Source organism: Delphinus delphis, chromosome 1 (assembly GCF_949987515.2).
Source record: "Delphinus delphis chromosome 1, mDelDel1.2, whole genome shotgun sequence".
In the NCBI taxonomy this organism is placed as follows: domain Eukaryota; kingdom Metazoa; phylum Chordata; class Mammalia; order Artiodactyla; family Delphinidae; genus Delphinus; species Delphinus delphis.
This window is the reverse complement of record NC_082683.1, coordinates 12,237,197-12,264,938: the sequence shown is the minus strand read 5'-3', so window position 1 is coordinate 12,264,938 and position 27,742 is coordinate 12,237,197. Positions and strand designations below refer to the sequence as shown.

General features: G+C 58.0%; 1 protein-coding gene across 1 annotated transcript; it reads left to right on the top strand.

The window, feature by feature from the left end:
• Positions 1-68: 68 nt before the first annotated feature.
• On the top strand, positions 69-27,619 carry EPHA2 (EPH receptor A2). The gene is made up of 17 exons (XM_060015100.1): positions 69-281; positions 4,923-4,990; positions 6,742-7,411; positions 15,710-15,865; positions 15,971-16,303; positions 16,841-16,956; positions 17,428-17,581; positions 18,059-18,158; positions 18,632-18,687; positions 18,934-19,059; positions 19,153-19,338; positions 19,511-19,572; positions 19,677-19,886; positions 20,094-20,243; positions 20,985-21,178; positions 21,781-21,936; positions 26,554-27,619. Exons 1-17 carry the CDS (start codon positions 197-199, stop codon positions 26,657-26,659), a joined length of 2,928 nt encoding a protein of 975 aa, XP_059871083.1. The 5' UTR covers positions 69-196; the 3' UTR covers positions 26,660-27,619.
• Positions 27,620-27,742: the final 123 nt, after the last annotated feature.

Sequence of the window (27,742 nt, the reverse complement as noted above, 5' to 3'; positions counted from 1 at the left end):
GACATTCCTGAGGGCGTGGCTTCGCTGACGTCAGCGCGGGACATGAATGAACAGGAGCCGGTTCTCACTCAACTTCCATTAAGCACTCGGGGCAGAAGTTACGCGCAGGCGGCAGGAGGGAGCCGGACATCGAGGCCTGCGCGCGGGCGTGCGGGAGCCGGGCACGGAGAACCGGGCTGAGAGCAAGGAGCGCGACATGGAGCGTCTGGCACCCCGCGCCTGCCTCGCCCTGCTGTGGGGCTGCCTGCTGGCCGCGGCTGCCGCGGCGCAGGGCAAGGAAGGTGAGTGTGCGCTCCGACGGCCACCCGGCCCGACCCAGCCGCGGCGGCCGGACCCCCGGACCCCCGCTCCTCCCAGAGCCAGGCGCGCCTGGACGCGCGCAACTTTGGAAACTGACCTGGCGCCGCCCAGTCCCGGAGTGCTGAGGTCGGGAGGACTTGCTGGCTGCGACCGGGACGAATTTGGGACTCCCCCACCCGGGGTTATAGGGGCTCCGGGGACTAAGAGGTTGGGGCCTGGGCGCGCGGGGTTCAGAGGCCGCAGAGAAGGGGACCCGGAACTCTACTCAATGTTCTGTGATGACTTAAATGGAAGGAAATATAAAAAAGAGGGTATATATGAACCTATAACCGATTCACTTTGCTGTACAGCAGAAACTAACACATTGTAAAGCAACTATACTCCAATAAGAATTTTAAAAAAGAAAGAAAGAAAGAAAAGGGGGACTCAGGGCGGCCACACGGTTGCAGCCAGGGTGGCGGTTTCAGGAACGCGTCCCGGCGGGGGCTCGGGGTCCCTTGGAGAATGGGCTACCTGGGGGCCTTTCCGCCGGCTCAGCTTCACGGTGAATTCGCTAACCTGCTTGCGCCGATTTTGTGGAAAAGGCGTTTCTGTGGAGGCCCCTCATTTTGGGGAGGGGGTCTCTTCGACAGGCGAGGAGACAGACCCCTGCAGAAGCCCCAGCTCCCTGAGATTTTCTCCACGCCGCCTTATGCCTCCAGTCGGGGAGGAGAGCTTGCGGGGAGCTTCGGGCCAATCTGCCCACGCACAGCCTTCCCTCCTTCCCTCCCCGCACTCCCAGGCTCGGGGGGCAAGGCTCGGGGCCGCGAGAGCGGACAGGAAGTCCCAAAGTCAAGCGTTCTGAGCAAGGGGTGACTCAGAACGAGGAAATGCGGCAGGTGGGGGCGCGGCCGCCCAAGGTGTGGAGCCGTCACCCCAGGGTCACCAGAGAGTCCGAGCGCCCGGGGGTGGGGGACTGCATCACCCACCCCCGCCCCAGCGCTCCCGCTGCCGCACTGCGCGAGGGGCCGCGGACTTTGCCCTGGGCGGGGCGGGTGGTGGATGGGGACGTTGCCCCTCGGCTAGGGTCGCAGAGAGGATGGGGGCTCTTGCCCTTGGCCGAGGACCTTCCTGTCCATCCAGCCGAGGCCGGTTTCAGTTTCCGACTGAGAACGAGTTTTGCCCGCTCGCCGGGGCCGAGGGAGGTTTCCGCAGGCTCCACCAGGGGGAAGTGCGGAGGAAGCCCTGGCCCGGTGAGAAGTTTCCTTGAGCCTTGCCTTCCTTTTCCGCCTCCCAAACTGGGGTTGGAGGTTTTGCTGTTCCAAGTTCGGTGGCAAAGAGGCCAGAGCTGGAACTCTTGGAGGGTGGAGGCGGGGGTGGCATCCTGTCCCCGTCCCTGAATCACTCAGGGTTTCTTGTCCCAATGTGCTGGAGGAGTGGGTGGCAGGGATTTCTGTGATCCTCAATACCCGCCCCCCCCTCAGCTTTTTGTCCTCCCCCTTCCCGGGGGATTGCGGTTGGAGAGAAGGGGAGAGACAGCTGGATTCACCACAGGCCTTTCTGAAGGCTGCCCATGGGGGGTGGGGGGATTAGGCAGGAGGGATGCTACTGGGCGATTGTTGTGCTGCAGCCTTGTCCTTGTGCCCCTCTGCCGAGCCCTCCCCAGCCTAGAAGACTAGTGCCCCCCCCATGGAACGGGGGGAGGAAAAGGACAGGGGAACATTCTTCCCTAGGCTTCAAGAGTCCCTGTGAAGGACTCCCTAAGGAGGTGTGCCCGTAGTGGGGGGGTGGGGGAGTGATGGCCCAGCTGCCGGCATTCTGGCTGGATCTGCCTGGGGCTGCGTTGGGGGTGCAGAGACACGAGTCCCTTCAACCCTTCAAGTGAAGCTGCTCTTCGCTTCCCTTCTCCTTCCCCGTGAGTGGAGGAGCCAGGCTGCCTTGGGAGACCCAGATGGAGCCTGTTAAATTCTCAACAGCCACTGAGTCTGTCCTCCTTTTACAAATGGGGAAACAGGGAGGCCCAAGCCCTCCCTCACTAGGGCCCTCTGTATAGGGAGGGTTAGGTCTGAGCATGTGGCTTCTTGGGCTGCCGGAGCCCAGGGCCCCCGCCCCCGGGTGTGTGCTGGGTTTTTCTGAGAAGGGAGAATAGCTGGGCAGGGGTGCAGGGCTTGCTGACTTGAGGTGCAGCTGGGAGGTGGGCTGGAGAGCGCTCAGGAGGCCTGGAAAGTCCTTGGCTTCTGGATTCCCTACGAGCCCAATGTGCTCTCTGTCCCCTTCCCTTTTTCTTCTTCATTCTTCCCCCTCCCCGCCCCCCAGCCCCCCCGCCTCCCTGCTTCTTTAGCAATTAGCTGGTCTCGGTTCAGGAGGGATGGGGGGAGCAGGGAGGTGACACTAGGGGAGTGGGTGGTCGCACTGCCTTTGAGTAAAGAGCCCTAAAACAATATGGACCCAGAAGGATGACATTTATGATGGAACTTCAGACTGAGAAGGAGGTTTTCCTGGGGGTGGGAGGAGGGACGGGGGGGCTCCTGGATGAGCCCTGCTTAGCCCAGGCTTCTCAGTGAAGCCTTCGGGGGCCAGCCGAGGGGCTGTTGGCCCCTGCCCCTTCCAGGAGCCTCAGACCCTGGAGGCCGCTCAGGGAGAGGCCGCACCCGTGCAGCAGGGTGGAGGGACCGGGGCTGGGCGCCTGTTCCTGGTGATTGGTTCTAGGGAATTTCCCTGGGAGGGGGCTCCTTCCTGTGTGAAGGCTTCTTTTCTTCTCTGATGAGCCCTGTGATATTTCTAGAGCCAGGCCTGGGTCTGGAAGGGGAGCGAGCTCTGGCAGGGGTGGTGGGGGTCCCTCCGTGCCAGGTTAACCCTTCAGAGCCTAGGAGCCATGAGCCCCCTTCCCCAGGGGCGCAGACTGCAGCTTCCCACGCCTCTAAGGAAGGGGGGTGTGCAGGACCTTGAGGGACACTCACCTTTGTCCGCCCTACACACGCAGCTGGAGCCCCCAGATTCCTTCCTGTGTAGCCAGGACATTCCATTTGCTAGTGGGGTTAGTGAGTTTTCCAAGCCTGAGCCTTGGGCATGTCCGAACAAATCCCTGCCCCTACCCACCCCCCAGCCACCCTCCCCTGTCCCCTCAGCCTTGGGGCCGGTGCCACATCGGATTTCCTCTCCCTGTCTGGGCTGTGAGGCCCTTCCTAGAGAGACTTGGCCCGGGTCAGCAGCGGTCAGGTGGCAGTGCTTCATCCCTAGGCCTGGGGGCCTCCAGCCCAGGCAAGCAGGGCAGTCTGTCCTCAGGAAAGGGTTTCTCAGACTCTCCTCAGGCCCCTCTCCCCCTCCCTCCCCATCTCTCTAAATCAGGCCCATCTCCGCCTGCCTGGGATTGCACCCTTAGAGTCATTCTTCCAGGCCCAGGCCTTGAGGAATGCACCTTCTGAGGCCATATTCCTCATGCTCCAGACTCCAGAGGAAGTAAGCACTTGTCCCTTACCGCCCCCCACCTTAGGGCTTTACTCTTGGAATCCAGGGACCTTGTATAGGGTCCATGCCTCAGTTTCTCCAATCTCATTATCCACCAGGGAGGGTAGCCTCTATTGGCAGCTACCTGGACCTTACTTGGAAATGGAGGAGGGGGCCATACTGGGGTCTTGGGTCTTGGCTGTAGCCCCTGAGCCTGGCAGAACCCGGGGTGGACCAATGGGAGGTGCCCAAGCGGGGGTGGGGCTGGATCTAGGGAAGCCCCTGGCAATGTGTCCAGATGTCTCTCTGGGGATAGTGTGGTCCTGGCACCTGGTCCCTCTGGGCCTGGAAGTCCTCTTTAAGGGTTTCCATCCCTGGTCCCCTAGGCACCCCTGGCAGGGCAGTGGCCAGGGTGTGAGGGACGGGGGCAGCGGGAGCGATTTTCCCAGGGAGGGGACCTCGCCAGCTGTGTGTATCTTTGGGTCCCTCCTAAAAGCCCCTGTGGGTTCAGGGCTTGATCCTGCCTGCTCTGTGGCTTTTGTGGTGGGAAGATCGGTTTCCAGACCCCCCCACCAATCCTGCTCCCCTCCCTGGAGCTGTTCCCACCTGTGCACAGCTCTCTGCTCTTGGAGGGCCATGAGACATGTGTGTACACACGTGTGCTGCCTAGGCATGTGCTACGTGGCCTGGGTGGGGCTGAGGGTGTTTTGTGCTGTGTGTGTATGGAGGGGACGTGGCAGGAGCGGACAAGAGTGCCTCCAAGGCCCACGTGCATGTGAAGTGCTGCGGAGGGGCCCTGTTTCAGGAAGCAGATGGGGCAGCGTGGTGTCACTTAATAGCCCTGCTCGCCCCAGCTCTCTACCCAGCTGTTGTTCCCCTGCTGGGCCGAGCTCTGTCCTGCTCTGCCCAGCTGGGGGCTGCTGAGGGGGCGGCGTGGGCTGGGAGACGTGAGGCCTCACCCAACCTGCTCTGTGACTTTGACTAGGTCCCATCCCTTGCCTGGAGCTCTGCTTCCCTGTTTCTGGAGAGATGGGTCTCTTGGACATGGTGACCCTGTGTGGTGGGGTCTCCCTCTGAGGACTGAGGAAGCCTTCAGGGCTTCTTGGGATTCCTGGGGGACTCTCACCTTTTCCACCATGGCCTGACCCCTGAAGATACCCCCAAGCTCACCCAGCGCCCTCTCTCATCTCTTCCAGTCGTCCTGTTGGACTTTGCAGCAGCTAAAGGGGAACTCGGCTGGCTCACACACCCATATGGCAAAGGGGTAAGCCTTCAGGGTGCGGGTGTGGGCATGAGGAAGCTGAGACCCAGGGAGGATGGGGCCTGGCCCAGATCAAACAGCTCAGCCAGGGTTCAAACTCAGGTTCCTTCTTCTCACACCAACTGGGCAGGCTGGGGTTGGAAGGTGGGGAAGGGACCCGAGAGGTAGAAAGAGCTGGGGAGACAGCTGAAGGCCCTAGCAGAGCAGGACCCTTGGATGCCCCAGAAGGCTGATGGTCAAAAGGGACCCCCTCTCGCTCCCTTCATTCCCCTCTTGGGTGGGAAGGGGTTAAAGCCTCCCCCTGCCTTTGAGGTCCCAGCCCAGGAAGTGAGGGGTGAGGAAGAGACAGGGAATGTGGGCTCCCAGGTCCCCACAGCCCCGGGAAACCGGATCAGGTTCCTTCCTGCCGGGCCCTCTCCCCGCTCCTCCAGCTGTTGTTTCCCTTTCCTGCTCGGGGTTGAGTTTGTTTTGCCTCCTTCCCACCCAAGTTCACTCCCTCCCCTCCCTCTGCCCTGCCCTGCTGTGACCTGGACCGGTGGGCCAGACCCCAGGGTCCTCTCCCTGGCTTTGCCTGTGACGACTGTGTGGCCTTGGGGAGGATACTGCTGCTCTCTGGGCCTCAGTTTTCCCCTTGTTGAATTTGTTCTGGGGGCCTTAGCTGGGGAGAACGGTGTCTCCAGGGGGATAGCTGGGGACAGTCTCTATTGCTGGCCAGATCTGCGGAGTCAGGCACTTGTCCCTGGTCACCTTAGCTCCGAGGAGGCCTGGAGTTTAACTCTAGTGGATTTCCAAGATCCTGGAATGTTCAGCTGGGAGAGAGCACAGATCACCTAATGCAGCCCAGTCATTATATAGAGTGGGAAACTGAGGCCCAAGGGCATCTGAGGCCCGTGTGACACAATGCAGCCCAGGTCTTTTTCCTGGGCCCCTTCTGGTTTTTTCATTCATTTGCTCATTCATTCAACAAATACTTTCCTGAGTACCTACTCCATTTCAGGTAGGCCCTGGGGATACAGAAATGAACTAGATGCAGTCTCTGCCCTAAGGAGCTCAGAATCTCGTGTGGGAGCCAGGTGTAGTTGTCACCACTTAGGTGCTAAGGTAACAGAGACTGTGGGAGCCAGGGGGAAGCACTTGCCCCAATCTTGGCCCAACCTGGGAAGTCTTCCTGGAGGAGGCTGAGCAATGTTCTGAGGAGTGATGGGGGATTATCCATTGATTCTGACTTAACCTCTTCCCTGCCACTCACACACGTCTACACAGTGAATTATAATGATAATAATAATAGGGAGAATAATGATACTGATACCAGCTGCCTTGTATGACTGTCACCCACACCAGGCAATATGCTCCGCACTCGACAGACATTCTGTCGTTTATCTTCACAGCAGTTCTGTGAGGTAGTTTTTGCCCCCATTGTACAATGGGGACTTTGAGGCTCAGAGAGTTTAAGTGACCTGCCTGAGGTCACATGGGACCCCCAGCCTCCACCCTCAGCTCACTGTATAGTATACGGGTTCAGCACTGCAACACTGGGGTCAGGGACACCAGGGGGTCAGATCCAGCTCAGCCACTTGTAGTGTGTGACGGTGACTTGAAGCCCCTCCCTGGGCCTCAGTTTCCTTCCCTGTAGAATGAGGACAGCAGGAACCATAGAGCAGCTTCCTGATGCCCAGCTTTGCCACCTGGGCGATGCCTCTGGGCCTCAGTTTCCCCCAGGCACCTGCCCACACTAACCTGTCGGCCCCGTGCAGTGGGACCTCATGCAGAACATCATGGACGACATGCCCATCTACATGTACTCCGTGTGCAACGTGGTGGCCAGCGACCAGGACAACTGGCTCCGCACCAACTGGGTATACCGCGGTGAGGCCGAGCGCATCTTCATCGAGCTCAAGTTCACCGTGCGTGACTGCAATAGCTTCCCTGGGGGCGCGAGCTCCTGCAAGGAGACCTTCAACCTCTACTACGCCGAGTCTGACGTGGACTATGGTACCAACTTCCAGAAGCGCCAGTTCACCAAGATCGACACCATCGCGCCCGACGAGATCACGGTCAGCAGCGACTTCGAAGCACGCCACGTGAAGCTGAACGTGGAGGAACGCTCCGTGGGGCCGCTCAGCCGCAAGGGCTTCTACCTGGCCTTTCAGGACATTGGTGCCTGCGTGGCACTGCTCTCTGTCCGCGTCTACTACAAGAAGTGTCCCAAGCTGCTGAAGGGGCTGGCCCGCTTCCCCGAGACCATCGCGGGCTCCGACGCGCCCTCCCTGGCCATCGTGGATGGCACCTGCCTGGACCACGCTGTGGTGCCGCCCGGGGGTGAGGAGCCCCGCATGCACTGTGCAGTGGATGGCGAGTGGCTAGTGCTCATTGGCCAGTGCCTGTGCGAAGCGGGCTACGAGAAGGTGGAGGACGCCTGCCAGGGTGAGTGACGGCGCTGTGGTGGCAGAGAAGGGGGTACTGGGGTGGAGCCTGTGGTCCAGGATCTGGTCTCAGCTCCGGGATGGGGGGATCTTGGTAAGGTTGTCCCTGCTCAGACATGCAGTGGTTCTGTTAGTGAAAATCTCGGAGGCTTCCTGGCCTTATGATTGGATTCACTCATTCACCGAGAATGAATACATTGAGAAACGGTATGGAGGTTACCAGTGAAGACTCTAGGAAAGAATACCTGGGTTCCAATCCCAGGTTTACATTTAGCTGTGTGACTTTAAGCCAGTTCCTTAACCTCTCTGTGCCCGGGTTTCCTCATCTGTAAAATGGAGATGAACATAGTGCCCATCTTGTAGGGTTGTTATGATAATCAAATGACTTAATACTTGTAAAGTTCTTAGGTCAGCGTCTGACACATAAGCGTTTTTAAGTGTGATTGTTATTTTTGATTCATCCCACAAGTGTATCTTGAGTATCTATTATATACCAGTGCTGTGGGCACATAGCACAGTCCCAGGAGCTAGTACCATCTCTGTTAACTCCCTGTGACTTTAGACAGGTCACTTAACCTCTCTGGGTCTCAGGCTCCTCTTTTGTACACGGAGGTGAGTGAATTGAACCAGGATTCGCATCCCCTGGCTGCACATGACAGTTACCTGGGGAGCTTTTTGAAAAATGCCTGCGTGGGGGGGATACTCAGGGTCTGCCCTCCCCACCTGACCCTCCCCAGGGCCATAGACTCAGATCCTCCCATCGGGGCTTCTACTGATGACAGATTGAGCCCAGAGAGGGGGCCAATTAAATCAGACTCTCTCTGGGAACAGGGCCTGGGCATTAGTGAGCTCACACTGGGAGGCTGTGGCTTGGCCCGGCCAGGACCTGTGACAGCGGAAAGCTCTAGAGCAACGTGGATTTTTTCAATGGGTGACTTTTTCTAGAAATGGCTGTGGGGCAGGGCATTTGTGGAATGTAGGCTGACCTTTGGAAGGCCAGCTCATCCCCTCTCTCTGGGAGCTTCTTTGCTGAGATAAGCAGGGTGTTGAGAAATTGGGGGGTTAGGCCCTACAGCTATACATACCGACTGAGTGACCTTCAGTAAATCTCTCTTCATCTCTGGCCTCAGGCTTCTTGTCCGTAAGACAAGAAGTTCAACTATACTAGCAGACTGTATACTTGGTTTTTAGCCATGGATCCTGCAACCCATGAAAGGGTTTCAGGTATTGGAGGAGCCTGAAGCCCTTTCTCATGGGCTCCACTTGCCTCTTAAAACATAATCCTCAGAACCCTGCTTAACACAGTCTGCAAACCCCTGAATAAGATGTCCCCTCAGAGCCTTTCTGTGCCTGTGGTGTAGTCTCTGCTCTGGCCCTTCCCACCACCCTGTTGTCCTCCCAGCTCTCCTCTGCTCTTCAGGCGGCCCCTGCTTTAGGTGACCTCAAGTGCACACTCCCAGTTTCAGACAATGACTGGGGGGGGTTGCGAGGGAGCCCAGTGGGTTGAGCAGACTCCTCCCACATGACATCCTCACACAAGAATGCAGGGGTGCGGGGTGAGGGGCAGCTGAAAACTTTCCACAGGCTGGTGATTCAGGCCCTGCAGAGATAAGTGGACAGTTGAGGTTGGGGAGGGGTGTCTCTCTCCAGGAAGGGGGGCAGGCTTCCCTCCCCAGGAAGTGGGGGGTCAGGGCCTCACAGGCTTTGTTTGTGAAGAGTTGAGCCACCCCAGGGTAGGGAGGACTGGTTTCCAGGAGCGAAATCTTTGACTTTGCTTGTGGGACCCTCTCCACTGCCGGCCACCTGTTGCCTTGGTTTTTCCTCCTTAGGGTCCCTCTCCCAAAATTCCCTTCAACCTGGTTTAGGGACCCTCTGTGTGGTTGGGAACCCCCAGCCCGGCTACTCTTTATCCCTCCAGACCTTCCCCAGCACCCCTGACCGGGATGCCAGTGGAGATAATAACAGTAATTCCTGTAGAAAAGTGCTCTTCAAAAAAAAAAAGAAAGAAAAGAAAAGTGCTCTTCCAGGGCAGGCATGAGCTCGGCGAGCACTTTATCTTGTTCCTGCTGAATCTGTACCACCTTTCGTGAGAGGCAGGGACTGTTATCAGCCCCACTTAACAGACAGGAAACTGAGGCTCAGAGACGTGAAGAGACTTGCCTGGAGTCACACAGCTAAGATTTAGTTGCATCAGGATTGAATCTAGGTGATGCAGCAGTGTCCAAGCTGGAGGATGGGTCAGGAAACGGGGTGGGAAATGACCAGTTCCTTTGGAATCCCTGACTCAGCTCCTGGCCCTGGGACAGACTCTCAGGGCAGCCCCGGGATGGTGGGTCCTGGCGCAGGATGTGAGGTAGTTGAGGGGCTCTTACTGAGCATGTTAAGGGAGAAATGGAGAGAGATGCAGGGTCTGCCCGCCCCCACCCCGACCGCCTCACCCTCTACGGGGCCATGGACCCAGATTCTCCCATTGTGGCTTTTATTGATGACAAACCAAGCCCAGAGAGGGCGCTGGGCAGGCCAAGGTCACCCAGCACCTGGTCCAGGTTATTCCCAGCGTTTGTTTCTCCTGAGAGTTCTTTCCCCAGGAAGCTCTCAGCTCAAGAAAGAGTTAAATGGACAACGGAAGAGAGGCACCTCCCAGGTGCTGTGCGGACAGGTGGGCACACTGCCCAGAGAGCTCTTGTGAGCTATGTCAGGAATGAGCCAGCTTCCCTCCAGCTCCCCCACTCCCCGCCCTCCCTCCCCAGGCCTGCCTAGGGGACAGTGGAGTCACTCAGGCTGACCGTCATCTCCCCCGGGGCGGCTTTGTCTCCCTGTTTGTCTCTGCTTCCTGTGCTGGCATCGGCAGCTGAGCTGGTGGGGCCCCAGATAGCGCCTCAGCCGTGGGGACTGCCGGCCAGGTGAGCAGGTGGCCAGCGGCTTTGGCCAGAGGCTCAGCCCAGCAGCTGGGAGGCCGGAGCTGGAGGTGGGGCTGCAGGGTCAGGAATTCCCTCCTTGGAGGCTGCTGCTCCCTCCAGGGGCCCAGCCCCTCGCTCCTGCAACTTCTCTGTCCCCCAGTTCATGGACACCTCATCCCATGCTGAGCATTTCCCAAGCGAGGTTTCCTTCTGTCTTCACAAACAACCCAGAGAACCTGAGGACTTTATCCTCATTTTACAGATGAGGAAACTGAGGCCCAGAAAGAGGAAACAGTGACCAAAAGAGCTGGGGCCTGGCATGGGGAGGGCTGTCCCCAAGTGCCCCTGGCATATATCTTTCTACCCACAAGCTGTGTGACCTTGGTGAGTCCCCTCTGGGCCTCATTCTCCCCACCTGTAAAATGGGTAGGGTGGAGCCTTGCTGACTTAGCGATCAGAGCCTACCTCCTGTGACTTTCTGCCGTGGTCCCTTTTGAGAACCTGGGTTGCTCTGGCAAGCTGCAGACTGGGTGACCTCACAATGTGTGCGAGGAGCCGGGTCCTAGTGCTGGCATCCTGAGTGGCCCAGGCCTCTCCCAGGGTCCAGAGTTGAAGGGGAGGAGCTGATTGAGGTGGTCCTTAGGCAGGGTGTCCCTGAGCCATGGCAGGGGCTGTTGGCAGTCGGGACAGGGCTGATCCCCAGGTGGGGAACTCTGTGCGCTCTGACTCTTGGGCTTGTCCCCTCCCTGGGGAGTGCCACCGGGCCTTATTTCTGAGGAGTTTCCTCTGGCCTGAATGGGGGGTTGGGGGTGGCAGCTCCCACCTCTATGCCCTGCTCACCCTGCCCTCAGCTCACACTGGGGGCAAATTCAGACGCTGGCAGCTCCATGGGGCGGCCCCTCCCTCCCTCGCTGAGGTGAGTGAGTCCCCAGAACGGAAGGAAGGAGGCAGGGAAAGCAAACAGAAGATAAAAGGCTGGTGGTAGGGAGACAGCGGGAAGCAGAGGCTGTGCTTATCACAGCTTGGTGGAGGAATGCGTACAGATAATTCCCCAGGGTGTGTGGGAAAAGGGCAAGGTGCTAGCAGCAACTGGGCCACTGGGACAACTGCTTCCATGGGGGCGACAGGGCCTGCTGGGGACTGAGAAGCTGCCGGGGTCTGGAGTTATCAGTTCCCCTCATTTGCAGGGTCAGTAACTTACGGGGTCGCCGTTTGCTGCCCGTCAGGGCACCAGACGAAGTCCAGGCTTCGCATCCTTGGGCTGAGGGGGTGAACGTGGTCGTCAGCTGGGCATGGCTTGGGGAGGTGACTGGCTGCAGGGAATTGTCACTGCGACCTCTTGACCCTGTGATTGACCCTGTGACCTCACCACCACCACCAGCCCGGGAGGTTGTTGGGCCTTGGGGGAGGGGCTCTGCCAGGGGCTGGATTTGCGTCATGCCAGAGGGTGTATGTCCCTGAGTCACACCCCATGCTGCCATCTGAGGGGCGGGCATCGGGAACTGGAAAAGCTGGGGTGCAGCCCTGGGTGCAGTCACCATGCCCCAGTTAGTTCCCCTGCTCGGAGTGGCCCCGGGCCTGCCAGGCGACCGGGGTCAGAGGAGTTCTCCACAGGTGTGTCAGAGTCAGCCTCCGGTGCCAGGCAGGTGGTGTCCCGGTGCACTGTCCCCACAGGGTCTCCCTGGGGACTGAAACGCCGCTCATTTCTGTGGCCCTAGAGCTCGTGTTTAATGAGCACGTGGGTTTTGTCTTTACTCACATATTCATTCATCCATCCAGTCAGCAAACACTAGCTGAGCACCTACTGCATGCCAGACCCTGTGCTGGGACACGGGACACAGATAATTCTTGCTCCCCACAAGCTGCCAGTCTCATAGAGGATCCTAATATGTGCAGAAATCATTTCCAGTGGAGCATGAAAGCCAGGCTGTGAATTCCCCTCGAGCAGAAACAGTGTTTATCTTGCCATGGTCTCCCAGCACCCAGCACTGTGCCAGACACGTAGGAAACGCTCAATTTCTATTTGGTAAACATAAGAGTGAGTAATAGATGCCCTAATGGTCAGAAGGGGACCAGAAATTGGGCAGTCTGGGAGGGCTGTGTAGAAGAGCTCAAGCTGGGTATTGAAGGATGCATAGGAGTTTGCTGGTTGGCGAAGGGACCATGGGTAGTTTGTGTATGTGAGTATGTTTGAGAATGTGTGAACACCAAAAGTGTGACCCCTGTCCCTACTTGCCTGCCCTGCACGCCAGGAAATCCAACCAGGCAAAGTCAGGAAGACACGGGGGCCTGCTGGTGTCAGACACATGAACTCTGGGGCCCCTGAGCACGGGCACACTCTGGCAGGGCCCCTTGAAGTTCTGTGGGTGGAGGAGGGGGCACCACATTCTCGTCAGGCAAGTACATGCCTTGTTGGTGCTGCCTCTCCACTGTAATATCTGGCACATCCGCAGCGGAAATCTCTCCAAATTCCCTCTTTCCTGCTGGCAGCAGGCGGGCCACCCCCGGGCTCTGGGACCAAAGAATGGAACCCGCCTCTTCCCCCACTTCCACCTCTTGGCATAGGGCTGGGGGCTGGGGAGCAACCACGTGGTGGGGAGTGGGGACATTGTGGGTTTTGCAGGTGGCTAAAACCTTGTGGGGGCTCGTGGTCCCTCCCCAGCCTGAGAGCCTGAGCCGGAAGATGCGATAGTGTTCTAGGGGCCCCTGAGCACCCCTACTCCGCGGGGCCTGGACCACCTGGAGCCAGCACTTACCCAGAGTATAAGCCCCTCGGGTGGACAAATCAGGGCATTTGGGGGAATTGAGATCCCAGGATAAACATAGCCCAGCTTTCTAAAGTCTCATTTTTACTTGAAGATTTGGGGGAGGAGAGAGCTATTTTTGTATCCTAACAGATTAGTTATGAGGAGGACTGCAAAATACACGTGGATTTCTTAAATACAATAGGAGACTTGAAAGACCTTTGGGCCTTCCTTGAAGGAGGCCGTGTTGGAGGCCCCAACAAACCCCCACCCACCCCCCGGGCTTGATTCTAGTCTTTCCTCCCCATAGGACATAAATGTGCCCAGTATAAGAAGACGTATGTTAAGAGGGGGCACAGCCCCTCGCCCCGCCCCCCAGCTGCTCTGAAATTAGTTTGGGGATTTTCTGGCTGTTGAAGCAGGTCGGACCTCCTCTCCTCTCTCTTCCGGCTTGTTTCAGAACATTGATTTCTCTTTGCTCCAAACTGAAATGTTTGTGAGAAAGGAGGGAGGTTCAAGGTCAGGCATCCTGGGTTTAGGTTTTGGGTTCGTGTCTTAGGAGCTTGTTGACCTTGGCCAAGTTCTTTTTCCTCTCTGAGCATCAGTTTCCTCACCTCCAAAGTGGAATGAATGATAACAGTGCCTAGTATAACAGACATATTGTGAGGACTAAATGAATGTCAAGTGCGTAGCCCAGGAACTGCACACAGCGGCTGCTGAATCAGTGGTGGCTGTTTGTAACTGGGGCTCCAGGCTCTGCACAGAGCAAGTCGGGTCCCAGGTCCCTTCTGTCCTGGACAAGCCCCCTTCCCTACAGCGTGTGCCTGAGCTCTTTCAGGGCCTGTGCTGACATTCTGAAGTGGCAGGACAGCCAGAGGAGGTGAGAGAGACTTCTGGGATGGTCCCCCTGGGGCCTCCAGCAAGCAGTCATTAACGGGAAGTCACTATCCAAGACCTTAGGAACTGGGTGTCCTTTGAGTCCTGTCCCTTGACTCCCCACCTCTCTCTGCTCGCATAGAGGACTAAAGGAGGGAGACTGTCCACAGATTTTTCTTGATAACGTAGATCTGACTGTGCCATTGTTCTCTACATCAAACCTTCAATGGCTCTCACTGCCCCCAGGATAAAGTCCTTGACCTGGCATTAAAGGCCTTTCTCAATCTGGTCCCTGGAGATCACTCAGCCTCATTGCCTGCTGCCTCCCTGATTTCCGACCACAAAGGCACTCATACTTCCTGTGTTAGCCTTGCTGTTTCTCACCCCTAACTCCTCCTCCCAGTATTTCTGCCCTGCTGAACTCCTACTCAGCCTCTAAACCCCAGCTGAAATAGCTCCTCTATGACTCCACAAACCTCCAGCCAAGCTTGTCTCTACCCCCTTAGCCCTTTGCCCACCCCTTTATTTATTTATTTATTTTAACTTTTTATTTTATATCGGAGTATAGCCTGTTAACAATGTTGTGATAGTTCTAGGTGCACAGCAAAGGGACTCAGCCATACGTATGCGTATGTCCATTCTCCCCCAGACTCCCCTCCCATCCAGGCTGCCACATAACATCGAGCAGAGTTCCCTGTGCTGTGCAGTAGGTCCTTGCTGCCCACCCCTGTATGGTGGACATTGTCACGTGCTCTAGCTCCCAGAGGTCAGGAGCTTTGTCTCATCTCGAGGTCCATGCACTGGGCTGCACGCAGAGTTGAGGATCAGTGTTTGATGAACGTGACACTGAGGCTGGAGGTATCTCAGGACCCTCTCCAGAGTAAGCTGAGGGCGGGAACGATAACTGTAGGGTTGGGTAAGAGGTCCCTGGGTGACCCCACCCCATCTTGGCCACTTCAGCAGCTGTCCAATCCCTGGACAGCCCTGCACAGTGTCTGGGTAGCTTCCTGTCTGTGGGACCAGGAAAGGGCTTGGGGCAGGGGCAGGCAGGGGCAGGATAGGGTGGTGGGAGGAAGGAGCCTCTGGAGTCAGGTGTCTGAGCTCCCCCGGCTTGGCCAGGACAGGGCCTGCCACCGGGGGAGGGAGAGCTGCTTTCTGGCTGCCCTTGTGAGTGGCGGAAATGACTGGGTCCCTGAAAGCAGGTCCAGAGAAAATGCTGGGGGCCTGACCTTTCCTGCTTCCTGGTCAGCCAGCCCCGGAACAGGAAAGCGGTCGGGTCCCAGGGCGGGGGGCGCACCTGCAGAGGTGGCATCCTGATGCCCCCGTCTGATCTGTGAGTCAGCAAACACAAATGGCGAAGAAGAAGCAGTCACTGCCCTGGGCAGCTCTCAGTCCAGGTGGGGACCTGCCAGGCTGGTCCGCACGGATTAAAGGATATCTCCAGCCTCTGTCCAAGGCTGGGCCAGCTGTGAGATAGGATTCTTAGGAAGCTGGAAGGTGAGACGTGGGCCTTGAATGCCAGGCTCAGGGGCATGGTGCTTCTTGCAAGAGCCACTGGGGAGGGGGCTGCAAAGCTTTGGAGCAGGAGGCCAAGGCACTTCCTGGGTGTCTGGCCCGAGCTAGGTGCTTACCACGCATTTTCTCATCACAAGACCTTTTACCAATGACAAAACAGGCCCATAGAGGTTTAGTGACTTGCCAGGGGTCCCAGGGCCAGGGAGGGAAAAGTCGCTCGGGGTGAGAACAGGCTGAGCTGATGTCTGTCCCTGTGCCTGCCAGCCTGCTCGCCGGGATTCTTCAAGTCCGAGGCATCCGAGAGCCCCTGTCTGGAGTGCCCCCCACACACCCTGCCGTCCTCCGAGGGGGCCACCGCCTGCGAGTGTGAGGAAGGCTATTTCCGGGCCCCGCAGGACCCACTTTCACTGCTCTGCACGCGTGAGTCTCACAGCGGGTCAGGGAGGGGTGACAGAGCTGGGCGTGGTGATGCTGACATGTCCAGGCCTACCTGGATCCGAGCTCTGACCTCTGCCCTCTGCACAGGCCCGCCCTCCGCCCCGCACTACCTCACGGCTGTGGGCATGGGCGCCAAAGTGGAGCTGCGCTGGACGCCCCCCCAGGACAACGGGGGCCGCGAGGACATCACCTACACTGTCACCTGCGAGCAGTGCTGGCCCGAGTCAGGCGAGTGCGGTCCCTGCGAGGCCAGCGTGCACTACTCGGAGCCACCGCACGGGCTGACCCGCACCAGCGTGACAGTCAGCGACCTGGAGCCCCATATGAACTACACCTTCACCGTAGAGGCCCGCAACGGCGTCTCGGACCTGGTGACCAGCCGCAGCTTCCTCACTGCCAGCGTCAGCATCAACCAGACAGGTGAGGGCCCAGGGGTGGCAGCTGTGCCCTTGGGGCCCGCCCAGGTGGGGCTTCGTGAGGATGGCCACTCAGGGTTCGGCTGGGTTCAGAGAGAGACAGCAGCAAGTGGATAAAGACACAGTCCCTGTAATCACTTCCAAGCTCTGTGACGGTGGGCAGGTTACTTAACCTCTCTGAGCCCCAGTTTCCTCACCTGTAAAATGGGCGTTCTAGGGCTTTTGAGAGGATTTAGTAAACTCTTGTATATAAGGCTCTTAGAACAGTGCCTGGTCCATAAAGAGGTTATAGCAAGAGTCAGATATTGTTTTGGTTTGATTATTTATGCACTCATAAGTACTCACAGGGTACCCCCGATGTGCCGGCCTGTGGTGGGGCCCAGCCTGGGACTTTGTGCTCTGGAGCTGGAAGTTGAGAATCCCAGGTCGGGATCTAAGGAGCCTGGGCTGTGGATGGGAACGCATCTGGGTGCATCCCCACTACTCCCCTTCCCCTGTGTGGCTTTTCACACCGCTCCCCTCCCCCCACCGTCCTGCCCAGAGCCCCCCAAGGTGAAGCTGGAGGACCGCAGCACCACCTCGCTGAGCGTCTCCTGGAGCATTCCTCCACCGCAGCAGAGCCGCGTGTGGAAGTACGAAGTCACCTACCGCAAGAAGGTAACTCTCAAGGGGTTGGGGCTGTCCCCGCTGGGCTTCGAACAGAGGACCAGCTGGTCACATAGACGCTCACTGCACAACACAGCCATCTGAAGAAGCGCTGTTCTGCAGATGAGGAAAGTGGGGTCTGGGGTCTTCCTGAGAGTTGCCTCTCCCAGGCCAGCCCAGCAGAGATTTGTGGGAAAGAAGACATAGTGTTCTGGAATCCCCAGAAGAGATAGTCTTGGGTGGTGGGGAGCCAGGTCTTGGGGATCAGACAGACCGGGGTTTGAGTCCTGGGTCACGCATTTGCTGGTTATGACCTGGAGTGAGTCGCTTCACTTCTCTGAGCCTCAGCTTCCTCCTCTGTAAGGTGAGCATCGAGGTTGCTAACATAGCTTGTCACCTTGCTAAGCTGGGGCTGCTCCCTGGTGGGCTAAGCTGATGGCCCTGCCCTCACTGTCTGTCCCTCCACCCGCCAAACACCCACAGGGGGACTCCAACAGCTACAACGTGCGCCGCACTGAAGGCTTCTCCGTGACCCTGGATGACCTGGCTCCGGACACCATCTACCTGGTCCAGGTGCAGGCGCTGACGCAGGAGGGCCAGGGTGCTGGCAGCAAGGTGCACGAGTTCCAGACACTGTGTGAGTCAGGGACCAGGGTGTGGGCCAGACCAGAGTCCTGAAACAACTGGGACATTGTGGGCGGAGGGAATGGAGCAAAGAACTTAGAAGTGTCCCCTTCCTGGTCGGCCAGGGCCTAGGACAGTCCAGTGTGGGTCAGTCCAGTGTGGGGAGGGGGCAGAATTGAAGGCTGGGGGTGTGGGAACCAGCTGTGTACCCAGGGCAGTGTTGTGAGAAGGAAGGATGTGGGCTGTGGCATTGGCGGGCCCAGTTCAAATCCTGCATCGCGGAGAGAGTCCCACACACCTGAGACTACCTGCTCTATTCCCTGGGGAAGCCCTCTCATTTGCCATCTGTGAAATGGGAATAAATATCCTCATGGACCGTCACTAGTAAAGGCACCTGGCAGGTGTCTTGGGGCCCTAAAGTACAACCGGGGGTATTACCATGATTTGAAGGGGGGGGCTCCCTTGTCACCTGCTGGTCTCTCCCTGGCAGCCGTGGAAGGATCTAGCAACATGGCAGTGATTGGTGGTTTGGCCGTTGGTGTGGTCTTGCTTCTGGTGCTGTCAGGAATTGGCTTCTTCATCCACCGCAGGTTCGTTGGAGCCTATGCCCTGGGGGCTTAGGTGGGACACAGGGGCAGGAACCTCAGCTTCCTGTATGGAAACTGGGGCTGATAGAAATCTAGTCCCTGCCTCCCGGGGGGCTGTAAAGATGTAATGATCTGTCAAGGGCTCAGCACAGCACCTGCGAGGCTCAGGGCATGGTGGTCATTATGACAGTGCGTCCACACTTCCTCGGGACACGCGGGCAGGAAGCTCTGGGGAGCTCTAATGAGGAGAGCCTTCATTACAGCCACTTAAGGGGCCATTACGGGGTGTAGATCCCAAGGAGTGAGCCCGGCTTGCTCGTTTCCTCTCCCCTGGCCTTTTCCATGCCTCTGCCCGACTGAGCAGAGTGTTGAGCGCACCAGGCCCGCAACCTGGACCAGAGTAGGGTCAGGAGGCTCCCCGGCTGGGGCAGGTCACTGACCTCCCTGCGTATTTGGTTTCCCATGGGGTCTCTCAGGAGGAAGAGCCTGCGGACACGCCAGTCCTCGGAAGACGTTTACTTTTCCAAGTCAGGTGAGATGCAGCGCCGCCTCCATGCCTGGCCTGCTGTCCCCACGGGCCTCCCCGGCTCTGTGGTAGAGATGGGGGCAGCCAGAGCACTCCCTGGGCGTCCTTGGGCAGCTCAGAGGGCTGAGCCAGAGGCTCCTGAGGTGCCCGGACTGTTGCCTACTCCCCCTCCCCCTCCCCCAAGGCAGCCCCTCGTAGGGACCCCTCCCCTCCCCAGACTGTCTGTGACCCTGCCCTTCCTTCCCCTCCCAGAACAACTGAAGCCCCTGAAGACATACGTGGACCCACACACATACGAAGACCCCAACCAGGCTGTGCTCAAGTTCACCACCGAGATCCATCCGTCCAGTGTCACGCGGCAGAAGGTGATCGGAGCAGGTGAGGTTAAGCGCTCGCCGAGGGGCCTGGCACGGGTTGGGAGCAGCCGACGCCCGGGCTGACTGGGATGTCTCCCACATCACCTGCCTGCAGGAGAGTTTGGGGAGGTGTACAAGGGCACGCTGAAGGTGTCGGTCAAGAAGGAGGTCCCCGTGGCCATCAAGACGCTGAAAGCCGGCTACACAGAGAAGCAGCGGGTGGACTTTCTCAGCGAGGCCAGCATCATGGGCCAGTTCAGCCACCACAACATCATCCGCCTGGAGGGCGTTGTCTCCAAATGTGAGGCCCGGCTTCAGAGTGGGCTGTGGGAGACCCACGTGGGGGGTGGGGGAGGGGCTGCCCACGGCGCCTCTAATAGGGTCTCTGTTCAGAGCTGTGCCCAGCCCCGCCCCGCCTGCGCCTCTTCCCTCCACCTGTGGCCATCCCCTCACACCTGTGCTCACCCCTGCAGACAAGCCCATGATGATCATCGCCGAATACATGGAGAACGGGGCTCTGGACAAGTTCCTTAGGGTAAGGACGTGGGCCGGGGCGGGGCGGGATCTGTGGCTGGCGCTTAGGGGCCCTGGTGGGCGCGGGGCTGGCTGGCTGGCAGCTGAGGGCCTGTGCTCTGGCAGGAGAAGGATGGCGAGTTCAGCGTGCTGCAGCTGGTGGGCATGCTGCGGGGCATCGCGGCCGGCATGAAGTACCTGGCCAACATGAACTACGTCCACCGCGACCTGGCTGCCCGCAACATCCTCGTCAACAGCAACCTGGTCTGCAAGGTGTCTGACTTCGGCCTGTCCCGTGTGCTGGAGGACGACCCCGAGGCCACCTACACCACCAGTGTAAGGGCTGGGGCGGCTGTCACCTGGGATGGGGGCCTCAGTGAGGTGAAGCAGCCCTCGCTCTGCTCCGGGGTCCTCTCCCCTGCCCACCTGGGGCGTGGGCCTCAGGTGGCAAGAACACCTCTGGGGAGCATGGAGGAGGGGCCCTGACTGCGATCGTCCTGGGGGTGGCCTAGGGGACAGTAGTGATTGGCCAGGTCCCCACAGGGTGGCAAGATCCCGATCCGCTGGACGGCTCCGGAGGCCATCTCCTACCGCAAGTTCACCTCCGCCAGCGACGTGTGGAGCTACGGCATCGTCATGTGGGAAGTGATGACGTACGGCGAGCGGCCCTACTGGGAGCTGTCGAACCACGAGGTAGGCCCCCTCGCCCTGCCCAGCCCCATCCGGATCTGAACTGAAACCCTTTACTCATCCTCGAACCCCAGGGGCTGGGCAGAGAAGAGTTTTGGGGGCTAATCTTCATCTGGTACACCCCTTCATTGGTTCGTTCAGTGAATGTTTCTTGAGGGCCTACCATGTGTCAGGCCTTGTGCTGAGCTCCAGACCCAGTCCCTGCTTACACTCAGCAGAAGGACGAGGAAAGAAGTAGTGGGTGTGGGGGAAGTGTGTGCGTGCATGCATGTGTGTATGTGTGTGTGTGTGTGTGTGTGTGTGTGTGTGTGTAAGTGCCTGGTGCCTCATGCAGCCTAGAGGCCTGGAAGGCTTCCCAGAGGAGGTCACGTCTCAGCTAGGACTAAGGCACGATAAAGCAGCAGCAGCCAGGTGAGAACACGGAGGGGAAGAGTGCTCTGGCTGAAGGGAGCAGAGAGTATAGGCGCCCAGAGACCGCGGGGAGGCTGCTGCAGGACACACAGCATGGCTGCTGCCCAGGGTACCCTGTGAGGGAACAAAGTCAGGAGACCCTTCCTCCTCTGGAGACATCCTCTCAGCACCTGTCCTTTGTGTAGCGCTGAAGGTTGTGTGTCGTGCCTAAGGAAGGAGGCCAACCCCTCTGTTTCGGGGGGCTCCCCTTCTCTCCTCTAGCAGCCCCTGTGTATGGGGGAGTTCGGGGGCTGTGAAGGCACCCCTGAGCATCCTGCTCGCCCCCTCCCCCAGGTGATGAAGGCCATTAATGACGGCTTCCGGCTTCCCACACCCATGGACTGCCCCTCCGCCATCTACCAGCTCATGATGCAGTGCTGGCAGCAGGAGCGCGCCCGCCGCCCCAAGTTCGCCGACATTGTCAGCATCTTGGACAAGCTCATCCGAGCCCCCGAATCCCTCAAGACCCTGGCTGACTTCGACCCCCGGTGGGTTCCATACCCTCTGTCCAGGGGGCCCCCAGTTTTACTCCTGAGCCACTTCAGCGTAACGGGCAGCCAGGGGCGGTGGGCAAGGGGCTCAGAAGTTACGCGTGGGCTTTACTCAGACTGGACCGGGTTGGCTCAGGAGGCACTAACGGAACCAATCAGCACATACAGTAAATGTGCCAGCGCGGCACTCAGCGCTTAACGAGTTTCAACTCATTTAAACAACTTAGGAGTTGGGTCCTGTAATCATCCCCCTTTTGTAGATGAGGAAACAGACGTAGGGCAATTAAGTGTCTTACGTGCTGGCAAGTGGCCAGGCTGGGACCGTGACTCTGAAAACCTGACTCTCTTAACATTTGGTTATTTTGTAGTAACCGGTGGTGGTATCATCAGTAGAAGCAGGGGGGTGGCAGGAGCTATAAACACTGACTGCTCCCGACACATCAGGCAGACTCCCGGAAGCCTACCTGACGTGGCTGCCCCGTTGTCCAGATGAGGGAACCGAGGCGCAGGGCAGCTGAGTGAATTGCCGGGGTTAGGGAGCAGCATCGTGGGCTGGACCCTGCAGCCCCTCACTCGCGGGCCGGTATCTCCTGTTGCAGGGTGTCCATCCGGCTGCCCAGCACCAGCGGCTCAGAGGGTGTGCCCTTCCGCACGGTGTCCGAGTGGCTGGAATCCATCAAGATGCAGCAGTACACTGAGCACTTCCTGGCGGCCGGCTACACGGCCATCGAGAAGGTGGTGCAGATGACCAACGAGTGAGTCTGCGCTCGGCCCCGCCCGTGCCTGCCCTCTCCCGCCTCCCGCCTCCCCAGGCTGCCTCTGGCTCCACCACCCATCTGCTCTTCTCTCTACCTTCCCAACGCTCCCCTCTCTTCTCTTTCTCTCTCCTTCTCTTTTGGGGAGGGTGGCTTTGCAGGAAGGGCAGAACCAGGCTGGCAGCCAGCGATTCTGGTCACTTACTCGTGGCTCCGTCCTCTTCCTACATCTTTTTTCCACAGTGAGAAAATAATAGTAATTGTGATCATAACCATAGCATTTATCGTGAGCTGTGCCAGCTCTGTGCCCGAGCACTTTGAATCAGCCCTCATGATAACTTGGCAGGTGGTTCCCGTCAGTAGTCCCACTGGGCAGGTCAGAAACAGTACAGCCCAGGGTCCATGGCCATTTGGGGGATTCCAGCCCTGGTCAGTCAGGATCCAGAGCTCAGGGACCATGGAGGTCATTAGTGGAGAAACTGAGGCTCAGAGAGGTTACACGGCTTACTCCAGGTCACACAATTTGTAGCTGAGAAAAGAAAGGCTTCACTTCACAGCCATCACCTGGTTGAATTCCCTATTTGCCTTGTGAATAGATGCTATTATTACTTCCCTATTTAAGTAGGAAAACTGAGGCTGAGAGGTTACATAGGTTGCCCGAGGTCACGCAGCCAGTTAGGGGCAGCGTTCCTCTCCAGGACGCTGAGAAGAAATGGGCAGAGCCCTTGGACTTCCCTGGCTGATGCCGAGGAGAGAGGGCACCAGGCCAGCCCATCCCAGGCACCTCTCCCCGTGTGGTTGACTCTCAGCTCTGCGGTCCAGCTTGGCAAGAAGTGGCAGTTACCCCTTTCCCTGGCCCTGGGTTCTGCCTTTTGTCAGGCTGCCCTATGGGAGCTCTTCTCTCCTCCCAGCTCCAGCATCAGGGACCCTTCCCGGCATGGACTTGGCATGGACACCTCCTCCCACCCCAGGAGGGAGAAGACATTACCCTCTTAGCTTTTTGTGCTTCTAAAAATACTGTTAGTTCCCAATAGCCCAGCTTGTGTAAGGTCCAAGGCCATGGTGGGAATGAGCCTTGGGGCTGAGAGGTTTTGGGAATCACATGGAAAGGGATGACCCAGGCGTCCCACAGTTCTGGGTCACAGTTCTGGGATTTGGGCCTGTGTCTGAACATTCTCCAAGGCCTCTGAAAACTGCTCAACTGGGCTTCTGACCTGTTGCTCAAGGCCTCTCAGACTAGGCCCCGGCCTGTCCCAGGGGAAGGCTGGGATGAAAGTCAGGCAGGGACAGAGCTGACCAGAGGGCGGCACGGAAATGTGGAGAGAAGAGACGGGCCCCAGGATATCTTTTGTTTCCAGCCAACTGCAGGGTCCAAAGCTTGGGCTCTGCAGTCACACCTGGGTTCGAGCCCACACTGGCCACTCCCTAGCCGGTGGTTTTGGTCAAATGAGGTTCCATCTTTGAACCTTGGTTTCTGTTTCCCCGTTGTGGGGATTGCCTGGGTGCAATACAGATGATATGCCTGGTACGCAGTGAGGGCTTAACCCATGTCGCTCTTCCCTTTTCCTCCATGCCCTTGCTTTCCACCCATAGCCTGTGGGCAAATACCAGGGTTCCTTGGCTCCCTCCTCTGACCTGGGAACCTGGAACGGCCCCCTTTGCCCCTCCAGGAGCTCCCACTGAGGACAGTACAGCTTCTCTTCTGGGTGAGCAGAGCTGAGGGCACGGAGAAGTGCATACAGGAAACACATGTTCGTAGAAGCTTCCCGAAATAGCCCGGGGTGCTCCTCGGCCAATTCCTTTCCCACGAGCAGGAAGGAGCAGGGACGGGGCTGTCTTGGATCGGTGGAGGGTGTGTGTGCTGTGTTTTGAAAAGGCCTGCATAAAGGCAGGAAGTCATTCCACGCTGCTTCTCCTCCCATCAGCTCCACTGGTGCTCAGATCTGGGGCCTGTGTGACTCACACCACTGCCTCCTTCATTACTTCAATTAAATGAAAGAAAGGGGGGTCTCAAAGTGCTTTTGCACCCCGAAAGCTCTGCCTGCACATGCTGTGGATCCCAGTGCGAGGCTCTGAGCTGCTCTCAGAATTCAGCCCTTCTGGGATGGGGTCTGGATTTCGGCTTCAATGTCCTTACCCCCGCCTTTGCCTCCCTGCTTCCTTTGGCCCCTCCCAGGGGGCTGGCCGCTCGGTTCCCTGTGGTCCCACAGTGGCCACCTTTTCTCATCTTGAGCATTCACTGTGTTATTTTGGACTCACTTGAGTTTCTAGCTGGAGTAGTGAGTGGTTCTAAATGTGTTTCGAGGAGCTAATGAAAGCAGTGGATGTTACACCCCAGAAAAATACCCAGTCCAGCAAAAGGCCCATCCAGTGTGCGAGGCTGTGGCATACGGCGTCCTGAGAGGGCGTGGGGACACTGGCGGATGGGTCTTCTGGTCTCCGAGTGCCAGGCGTGGCGCTGATGGGATGTTTGCTGAGAGGATGAATGATCAGGCCACCTCTCCCTCCACTCTCCTTGCACCAAGGGCCAGAGCACAGTCGGTGCTCACCGGGGGAGATTGTGGCCTTTGAATTCCCTGAGGCCGGGGCTGGCCTTGCGAGTGCTCAGGAAGAAGGCGGCCTCAGTCATGTGCTTCCCCACCCCTGTGATGGGAGTTGATCCAAGGAAGGGACTGCCTTGGATCTCCGAGTGGGGAACTGAGGCTCGGGCAGGAACAGACTTGCAAGAGGCCGCAGGCATTGGCCGGTCTGGGAGCCTCATCCCGTGTGTGTCCCTGTTTATAGTTAGGAAATGAGGCAGGGAAGGTTTGGGGGGCTTTGTGTTGGAAGAGACTGGGGCTGGGGCAGGTGGCTTAGAAGCATCTAATCAGAGCTCCTATTTTACGTATAAAGAAACTGTGGCCCAAAGACAGGACAGGACCCACCCGAGGCTCTGGTGGAATCCAGGACTAGAATTCGGCCTCCTGCCTCCCAGCCCAGGACTCCTCCTCCTAGATGGACCTCAGAAGCACCCTCAGCTCCCGCCCTGTCAGGTGAACTTCACCAACCTGGGAGAGGGGCCCCAGGCAGCCTGGGCAATGGCTCAGTCGCTACTAAAGCATTCATTCATTCATTCGGCAGACACTCCTTGAGGGCCTACTGTTTACCAGGCCTATCCTGGACCTTGGGAGGGGCTGGGAGTGAGGGGATGAGCCTGGGGCACTAGGCCCTACCATTGCTCTGCTATAGCTAACATAACCCACTGGTCCTTAAACCATACATCAGGGTCTTAGGGATCTGATCAAATGCAGACTCCCTGCCCCGCCTTCAGAACTTCAAAGTCAGTGAGTCTGGAATTGGGCCCAGGATCCTGCCTTTTCAGTAAGTGCCTCCTTCCCTGCTGGTCCGAATACTTATCCGGGAGCCACACTTAGACCTACAGGTATGGGGAAAACAGTGCTTCTTTTCCAACACCCTCAACTGTATAGGTTAGAAATGGCGCTAGAGTGTTAGGTTAGGAAGTTCTCCCAGATGTCTGACTCCTGGCCTTCCTGCTTCAGTCCCTGAGCCGCCCTCCCACACACCTGAAAGTCATGTCTCTGGAACTGCAAATAGGAGCTTGCACCGTATAGTTAGCTCCCTTTACAGCCAGGAGAGGGCCCGTAAAAACCTGGGTGTTTTCATGGGTTTGGGCTGGTGGACGAGGATGGTGAAGGAGGAAACTCCCAGAGTAAGCAGTAAGGTCTACTCCAGGGCTCTTGGAGTGTAAGTGGTTTTACAAGGGGATGGAGGAGCATGGAAAGGAGGGGCAGGGAAGGGCTATGGGCTCCTGGGCGTGTCTTTCTATCTGGTACTAATGCCGCCTTACCCCTCTGCCACCAGTATCCGGGATCTCCCACTCTCCAGTTAGGCACTGTTACCCATTTTACAGGTGAGGAAATTGAGGTCCCTAAAGGGAAAACCCCTACCTCAGGGTAACCTAGTCACTGGATCTGGTCACCTGAAAGCCCCTCCCATTAGAGACCAGCAGGACTTTAACCTCTGATGGCCCCTCAGCGAGGATCTCCTGAGTCCTTCCTCCGTTACGAGAACTTGGAGGGAGTGGAGGTGAAATAAGGCGATGGCTGTGACGAGACCTTGGGCAGAGAGCTTTGCGCGACACCCCCAGAGGGTCCCTGGCATCTGGTGATGGCATCAGTGCTGCCTGGGGAGGAGCCTTACCTGGGGACAGACCCCAGGGTGGGGGAGGGAAGCCTTTGTTCACAGCTGGCTTGATTCAGCTCCTCCACCTCTTAGCCTGGGTCACTTTGGGCAAGTCACTTCACCTCTTTGAGCCTCAGTTTTCTAGTCTGCAAAATGGGGGCAAAAACAGCACCTACCATAGATTTTGTGCAGATTTGATTTAAAAAAAAAACAAAGCTGCTCGCATTCAGCGCTTCAATCATTTTGTGAATTTTGTCGGTGTCGGCAGGCTTTCCGGATATGCTTCCACTCATCAGACCTCTGCCTTACGAGCTCTGCCCCCCAGGCACCGAGGCCCCCTCCCCGGTCCCTCCTCTCTCCCCTTACCTCCCTGCCATGGCTGCCCACCTCTCCAGGGCAGGCCCCTCACTCTCCCTCTCTCCCTCCCCCGCACAGCGACATCAAGAGGATTGGGGTGCGGCTGCCCGGCCACCAGAAGCGCATTGCCTACAGCCTGCTGGGCCTCAAGGACCAGGTGAACACAGTGGGGATCCCCATCTGAGCCCTGACAGACCTCGTGACCCCCTCAGCTAAGAATACTTGAAGAAACAGACTGGCTTTCCTGCCAGCTCCATGCTGGGCCACCAGGGACCTTATTTATTTCTAGTCCTTCTTTACTGATGCCACCCTGAGGGCTCTGCTGGGGGGGTCTTGGACGATACCTTGGCCTGAGCTGAGGAGATGCTCAGGGACCTTGGGCAGGGGGGCCTCTTCACCTACAAAGGACAGACAGCCAAGCACTTAGCAGTCACCATCGTGTTCCCAGCATCCCCTGGGGCAGGAGCCCCGCCAAGGCCTTTGGACACACACGTGGGACATTGCTAAACTGACCTCCCCTTCGCCGTCTCAGGAGGTGGGGCGGTCAGCCTGCAGCAGTCACAGGAGCAGGGTACCTCACGAGAAAAGGACAAACAGCAAAGTCAGCTGGGCAAGACCCACAGCGGTTCTCCCGTCCCTCTAGTGCCTTCCTCAGCCCCCCAGGCCCCATCCTCAGCCCCCACGGGCCAAACACTTGCTTCCTCGGGGCCCTCACAGGATGCTTGGTTGTGTGGAGGGTTTTTTTTTTTTTAAATATATATTTTGTACTTTGTGGAGAGAATGTGTGTGTGACAGGGGCCCGGCTAGGACTGGGGGCAGACAACGGCCTGTGTCAGACATTCCCAGGCTGGGGGCTGGCCCATCCGGCCTCTCACCCCTTTAGACAACATTTTCTACTCTGTCAGTATTAATGATTTTGTTCTGTTGCGTATTTTTCTTCGAACCTTAATTTATTATTATTTTTTTTATATTTATTGTTAGGAAATGACTTATTTCTGCTCTGAAATAAAGTTGCAGATTGTTCAAACAGTGGAGTTGGAGTGGCTTTGTGTCAGCAGTGCGTGGGGGAGGGCTCACCCCACCCAGAGTGTTTAAACACAGCTTCTTACGCAAGGCACGCATGTCATGTAACCCTGGGAATGGGGTGGGTGGAAGGTGGGCGGAGGGCCAGGGAGCGGGCCCTGCTGAGTCTGGCTTCCATGCCAACAGGCCTCTGTCACCTTTGATCTCAAGGCTTCTGGAGGGCTTAGGGGGTGGGGGTGGGGCG

Excerpts from the sequence above, each read along its gene's own strand:
- EPHA2 (XM_060015100.1), top strand. The coding sequence starts at position 197 with ATGGAGCGTCTGGCACCCCGCGCCTGCCTCGCCCTGCTGTGGGGCTGC. Across the intron at positions 7,412-15,709 it reads GGTGGAGGACGCCTGCCAGG|CCTGCTCGCCGGGATTCTTC; the intron begins GTGAGTGACGGC and ends TGTGCCTGCCAG. Across the intron at positions 19,060-19,152 it reads GCAGAAGGTGATCGGAGCAG|GAGAGTTTGGGGAGGTGTAC; the intron begins GTGAGGTTAAGC and ends ACCTGCCTGCAG.